Below are 6236 nucleotides of genomic sequence, written 5' to 3' on the forward strand. Positions count from 1 at the left end.
CAAACGGAGCAGGACCGTGTTAAAAATGATTGGCCAAGTGAAAACTATTGCAGCAACAATGAAAACATCCTACATATGAGCCAATCTCAACAACTGATGTGTGAATAAATGACATGCAGACACTGAGATAACCTTTGACACTAAACATGGAACACACAGTGATGGTCAAAACAATCATACACAGAGCTAACTTAATATACAACCAACAGAAGTGCAGTGTATATTTTGCCTGTAAAAATCCTCTAAATCTAAGTCTGCACTATGTAATTTGCTTCAAGGCTAATATTATGCTTTTGTATCCCAGTGGTTATGTGCTATAGTATAAAAAAAGAGAGGAAAAAAAAAACACTGTTTTGTTTACTGTTTTATTTGAAATCTTTTAATAGTGTCATTTAATAAAGTTAAAGACACAGGAACAAAAAAGCGCTCTATGGTGTACCACTAACAGGCACAATAAATAAAACATACTAGCTTTAATTCAGTAAATAACTTCCACAATTCAGTAACAAATGTGATATGACACCACAACAGAAATTAAGTAAAATGTTTGATGTGGCTCAGCATGAAGGAGTAATGAAATTATTGTTGTCAGATAAAACGATGGCAACTACATCTACTGGAGCTGTTTGAGTTTCCCATGCACTGGCGGTCTTCAAATCTGTAGACAAGGAAAAAGATATGAGAACGCGAGTGATTCACCTTATCAAAAAAAATCCCCTACTGCCAAGGAGTATCATAAATCCTTAAAGCTTCACATCTCAAGTTTTGTAATCATTTCATTATGTACTACAGCAACAGACTGAGTGACAGAAAGTCAATACATACACTACTGAACAGCCTGCCTTCATTTCCTTCTATTGTACTGGCAGTGAATTTTGATAGCGTCATAAAAAAACAATAAAAATAAAATTAGATAATATAGATAAAATAAGATTGCAGGTCAAACCATCACAAACATTGTGCCACTTACTTCACATCCGTGCTGCCTATTGGTTAATTGTCTCCTGCGTAACCAAAGCTCAACAGCTTAGACATGTCAACAGGGGCTGGTTTCTTGTCAAACACTCTGTGAGAACACAATGTCTATATGTTAGGGAGTCACATTTGGGAAATTTCTCATTGCACATGTAATGTGCTGACATTGCTACAGAATACATGTTACGTTAGGCAGAGGACGACACCAGACACATTTTGAAAATCAAATGTGGACTTCAGTATTCTAACGTTGTACACCACACAAACTCTGGTTACTCATTACAAACGTGTTCCAGTAAAGCACACAGAGTCAGTAAGTAATGTATATTTTAGTTCAGTCATCTTAAGTTTCTTGAAATAAATGTGAGTTACTTATTTTTACTCAGTAATTCACAAAGATGACTGAAAGACTTAGATAACGTTTTTGTGGTGGATGATTTGAAGGCTTACTAACATACAGTATTAGCATTACATGCACTATACTGTCTTCTATCTGTAGCGTTGGAAGTTGAGGTTATTTGGGTTTTGGACAAGTCAGTGACATTTAAGGCACAGAAAAATAAACAGCGGAGACCAGCTGTGAGCCAAAGCAAACACATGGGTAAACGTATACATTTGTCTAGCCTCCAATGCTCTGATTTGACATGAGTATTTCTGCTTAGTCATCACAACATGGAAATGTAATGTCTACAAAGAGGCAAAGTTAAAATGTGTATAGAAGACATATGTTGCAGGTGCTGCCATGCTCATAACTACATACTTAAATTGATCGTAGTGGTAAAAAAACTAAAACATTACAATTAACCATAGCAAATATAACAAATCTATAATACAATCTACTGTTGGCTCGTATTTGCTCAAGTGAGATTGATGAGTGTTCTACATAACTGATAGCTGTATTGTTATATTCTGTAAGGTCTTGAACCTTAATTTGAAAAGCACCTCAAGACTTTTGTTGTTATTTGGTGCTATACAAATAAACTGAATTGATGTGAACCCATGTACTCCTTCATTATTCAGTTACCTCTGATCAAAATCAAAATCACTAATCAAATCTATTTTGTGCAGCTTCTTTTCTGAAAGTTGTAAAAAATTAATTGGGATGCTGACCACTTTTGCTGAATGATAATCCTACAACAACAGCACCATCTTGTGACAACATAAACTTACATCCTCTTGAATTTGTTAGTGTGATAATATTGATTGGGTGACTGCAATTTCTCCATCTGGCTACAATCGGCGGTGTTCTGCAGAACAGAAAACAAAGTGTGAAATGGATGTAAATATAGCTGGGAAATCTTTTTCCTATGTCTTTAATCAAAGTCCTACTGATCAGCTAACAATACAGCATCACTAATAATCTTTCAAGCTTGTTATAAAGGAGGGGGTCATAACAGAATAAAATGACAGGAGAGACAGGATAAATTGCTTTTGAGGTGACTGTGGCTATATCACTTTTACAACGACTTTAGTATTTCTCTGTTTACCTTCTCTTTGTCGTTGCTGCTATCATCCCTTTCCCAAGCTGACATATTGTCAGTCCCAAAGGGGGGTTCTAGCAGTTGAAAAGCCCCAGGGTTTATCTTCTCTTCACTGTTAATGAGACTATTGAAAAAACAATATAAGGACATGAATTGTGTCCTTCACTTAATGATAGCTGGAATGTATTTAGTTTAGTGCAGAATAAAGACTAACAAACATTATAAGTCATTATAGTAGTTGATTTGTATGTTTACATCATTCTATATATTCTACAGTACAAAGCTGAAGGTGTTTGTTACTAGTGCTATAACAGTCCATATATCTGTTTTTCCTGCTAAGGGTCACAGGGGTGTTGGAGCCAATCCCAGCACCGACATGTTATTAAGCAGGGTACAGACAACCATTCACACTCACAGTCACAAAGGAAGCTTGAGTACCTGGAGGAAACCCATGCAGACAAGGGGAGATCACCCAAACATAACCACACATAAAAGTACCCGGATTTGATCCCAGTATTTTGAACTGTGAGGTGACAAAAACTAACTTCACTAAAATGACCAACTACACCACCGTGTCAGGCCACTGTAACAGAACTGATATTAGCTGTAGCAGGACCAGGCAGTAACAACGGATGTGTAGATGTGCTATGGTGCTACTAAAAGTGTGATCCCAACAGTAGTTCTGACAATGGTAGTGTAGAGGTGCAAGTCGTTTTAAATCAAACTGCCATTTAGTGCATGATAGTGAATGTACCTTGGGTCACTGTCCTCTTCTGATGTGGTGCAGAACCACACTGGGGGTTTGTATGGATTAGGTTTAGAGGTGACTGACTCCTCATGCCACAGAAGCCCTGTAGGGGATGAAACAAAGGGCCAAAATAAATGTAGGGAAAAAGTACTAACCAGTCACAGTTTCACGGATCAGTTTAAATGAGGATGCAGGATGCTTCTACCCTTGTGGCCTCCTTGTTTTGCGAGCTTCACATAGTCAGAATCACTCTCCAGGACTCCAACCCTTCGCCCCCGGCCCTTCCCCTCAGGAAGAGAGCCGATGGTTGGGGACAGTCCTGGAATCTGGGAGATATGGCCATTTATTGCCTGATAACCTGTTTTCGCACCTGTAACGTTAAAACACAGTTAGAGAAAGGAAGAGAGATTTTCTATTTATTACTTTATTTGAACGAAGAGCTGCGTGATAGCAGTATAATAGTTGATAACTGGATTATGTCAATATGAACAGTTGTACTTGCCAGGTTGTATTGATTGAACATCGTCACTGATGACATCTGAGGAATTTCTAGAGAGGGGTGAAAACAAAACAGGATGAAAGTCAACTTTTGATCGACGACGGCTTCGCAACGCGTCGACAAGCTGGTTTAGCGTTAGCATTAGTTAGCTAACCTAGCTAACGCTCCTTGACTGCAGTCCCACAAAGCTCACATTCAACGCCAATTGCAAGCGAGGGCACCGAATAGTAGCGCATGAAGAGCTGCAGCGGTTTTCTGCTTCGGTTGCTAAAGTTTATACTTACTCTGAAAGCATTTTTGCAGCAGACCAACAACTTGCCGTGTGCGGAGTGCGGACTCTGTTTGGTACGCCTGACTGCGTTGCCGTGGTAACGGTTAGTTTGGGTTGATGCTGCAAGTTTCAACTTGAGGAAGAAGCGGTGATGTTAAAATGTGGGACGAATACACTTATTTTATCTGTTTAAAATAAAAAAACAACACACTTTCCCTGTAATGTAGCTATATTATTAAGTCCCTTTTGTATTCAGAGCCTTTTCTTAAGTAACAATTTTGCAATACCAAACTAAGTCCCTCTATAATACCAGATATGAAATGTAAAGTATTCTTCTTATTATTTAATTTAGTGTAATTTAGTGCCATCATAAAGCTGTCACATGCATATTGCGGTGTAAAAAAAATACATTTCCCTCTGGAAATGAGTGTACTAGAAATATAAAGAAATAAAATTGAAACACCCCATGTAGCAAAGTATCATAAAAGTATGTTAGTAAATGTTGGAGATGAACTGCTGCAAAACTGATGACAATGATTGGCTAATTGTTATTTTAAAAAAATGTACTGCACACTTCGAAAAGCTGGATCTCAGAAAGTCTTTGTAAAGCAGGTGATAAAACATTTTTTAAATGCAAATGTGCCTTCACAGCAATTTGAAAATATATTCAAGGCTTTTATTACAGATGAATCACAGTGTGCTCTCTGTGGTACAACAGTCGGCTGTTAGACCTAATTGCTTTTTAGTGGCCTAATCTCCACAGGCTTTGTGACAGTGATGTACTGCTTAATTTGAACTCTCTGAATGTGGTTTTATATTTTAAGATTGTGTTTCGACTGTGCTGAATAAATGTCCATGCTGTTATTATTAATTAATGCTCAACATCCTCTAGAAACAGACCTAACTGTGTGTGTGTGTGTAAGTGTAAATGAAAAACATAACCGTGACTCAGTTGACAGGGACAGGAACCCCAGGGTTGATGGTTCGATTCCCGGTCCCGGTCCAACATCACAGAAACTTGCTGCGTTGGGAGCATGCGCAGAACGAACACACGCTCCGAGTTCCGCGCAGATTCGATCCCCGGTGAACGGCGCGCAGTGCATGCCGGTTAGTTTCCTCCACGGACTACAAAACATCAGGGCATGATGGGAAACGCCTGCCGCTCACCTGATCTAAGATCTGATTGGTTCAGGTGTTGGCTCAACAGCAGGAAGTTTTATAGAAACGTTTCGTCCTTGATTTACTTTGAAATGTTTTGATTTCTTTAGTCAGAGTGTTCACAGTGAAGATCAATTCTATTACATCATAAATGACGCTTATCAGAGAAGCTGATTTTAGTCCCAAACTACACAATTAAATGACAGTCTTGTTACAGATTATTAAAATCCCATCTTGACGGATTCACGATTTACATTTATAGTAAGAAAACTGACATGATGACTGTGTTTTATTATATTTTTACTCCTTTCATGTGAAATATATGGAGGTTAATCCAGAAACTTTAGAACAACAAATACAAGTTACTAAAAACTAAGTACAACGTAGAATTTTATTGATTCTGTATCCGACCTCACAGGATGTGAGAATTTGTTGCTTTCAGCACAAACAGCAGCTTGAAGGCTGCTGGAAAAGTTACAAACTGTTCGTCTCCACTGCAGCGTCTTGTCTCCGCCCCCCCCCCGACGCCGCCGCCTGCTCTCGTCCGTTTTCCAGGCGACACCGTCTGTCAAGTTAACCATAGAGAATAGGTCTGTGACCGGAAGTGTTCACTTTAGTTTTTTAACATAAAAGCGCAGGTTTGTAGCCCAAAACATTAGAGCAATCAGATAATGGGCAAATAACTGCTCTGTGAGTGCACACTAGGATGTTTCATAGTTTTTTTTTTTTGTCATTTAATACAGCAACAGGCTTACTGGTGAGACTACAGTTACCCAAAAATCCTTTGAAGTTGTTTATCGTATCTAAGTATTGTGTCTTTTGTTTCACGTTACTATCTTTCAGAGGAAAGTGCTATTATCTTGTTCTCATTACATTTATTTGGCACTGTAGATATTGTTTATACAAAACAGTGCATTAGTAGAGGCCAACTGCCAAATGACCAGCTAAAGCCTTAAAATGCTGCTTAACAATTAGGAGATATGACAATAACATAAATCATACTGTTTGCATCTTGCACAATGAACACTTGACCTCTTTATACTGGTCTTCAGTAGGTTACATGTAGCAGAGCTTATGGAGGAAGTACTTAAAAGTAGCAACACC

The 6236-nt window shown here is 38.4% G+C and overlaps 1 protein-coding gene across 1 annotated transcript; it reads right to left on the reverse strand.

The window, feature by feature from the left end:
* Positions 1 to 361: 361 nt before the first annotated feature.
* LOC113173246 (uncharacterized protein C7orf57-like) lies at positions 362 to 4088 on the reverse strand. The gene is made up of 8 exons (XM_026376645.1): positions 3988 to 4088; positions 3707 to 3753; positions 3410 to 3574; positions 3211 to 3307; positions 2463 to 2580; positions 2146 to 2222; positions 971 to 1066; positions 362 to 658 (listed from the first exon to the last, which is right to left on the reverse strand). Exons 1-7 carry the CDS (start codon positions 3996 to 3998, stop codon positions 994 to 996), a joined length of 588 nt encoding a protein of 195 aa, XP_026232430.1. The 5' UTR covers positions 3999 to 4088; the 3' UTR covers positions 362 to 658; positions 971 to 993.
* Positions 4089 to 6236: the final 2148 nt, after the last annotated feature.

The sequence above is a fragment of the Anabas testudineus genome, chromosome 21, assembly GCF_900324465.2.
Source record: "Anabas testudineus chromosome 21, fAnaTes1.2, whole genome shotgun sequence".
NCBI classification, from domain to species: domain Eukaryota; kingdom Metazoa; phylum Chordata; class Actinopteri; order Anabantiformes; family Anabantidae; genus Anabas; species Anabas testudineus.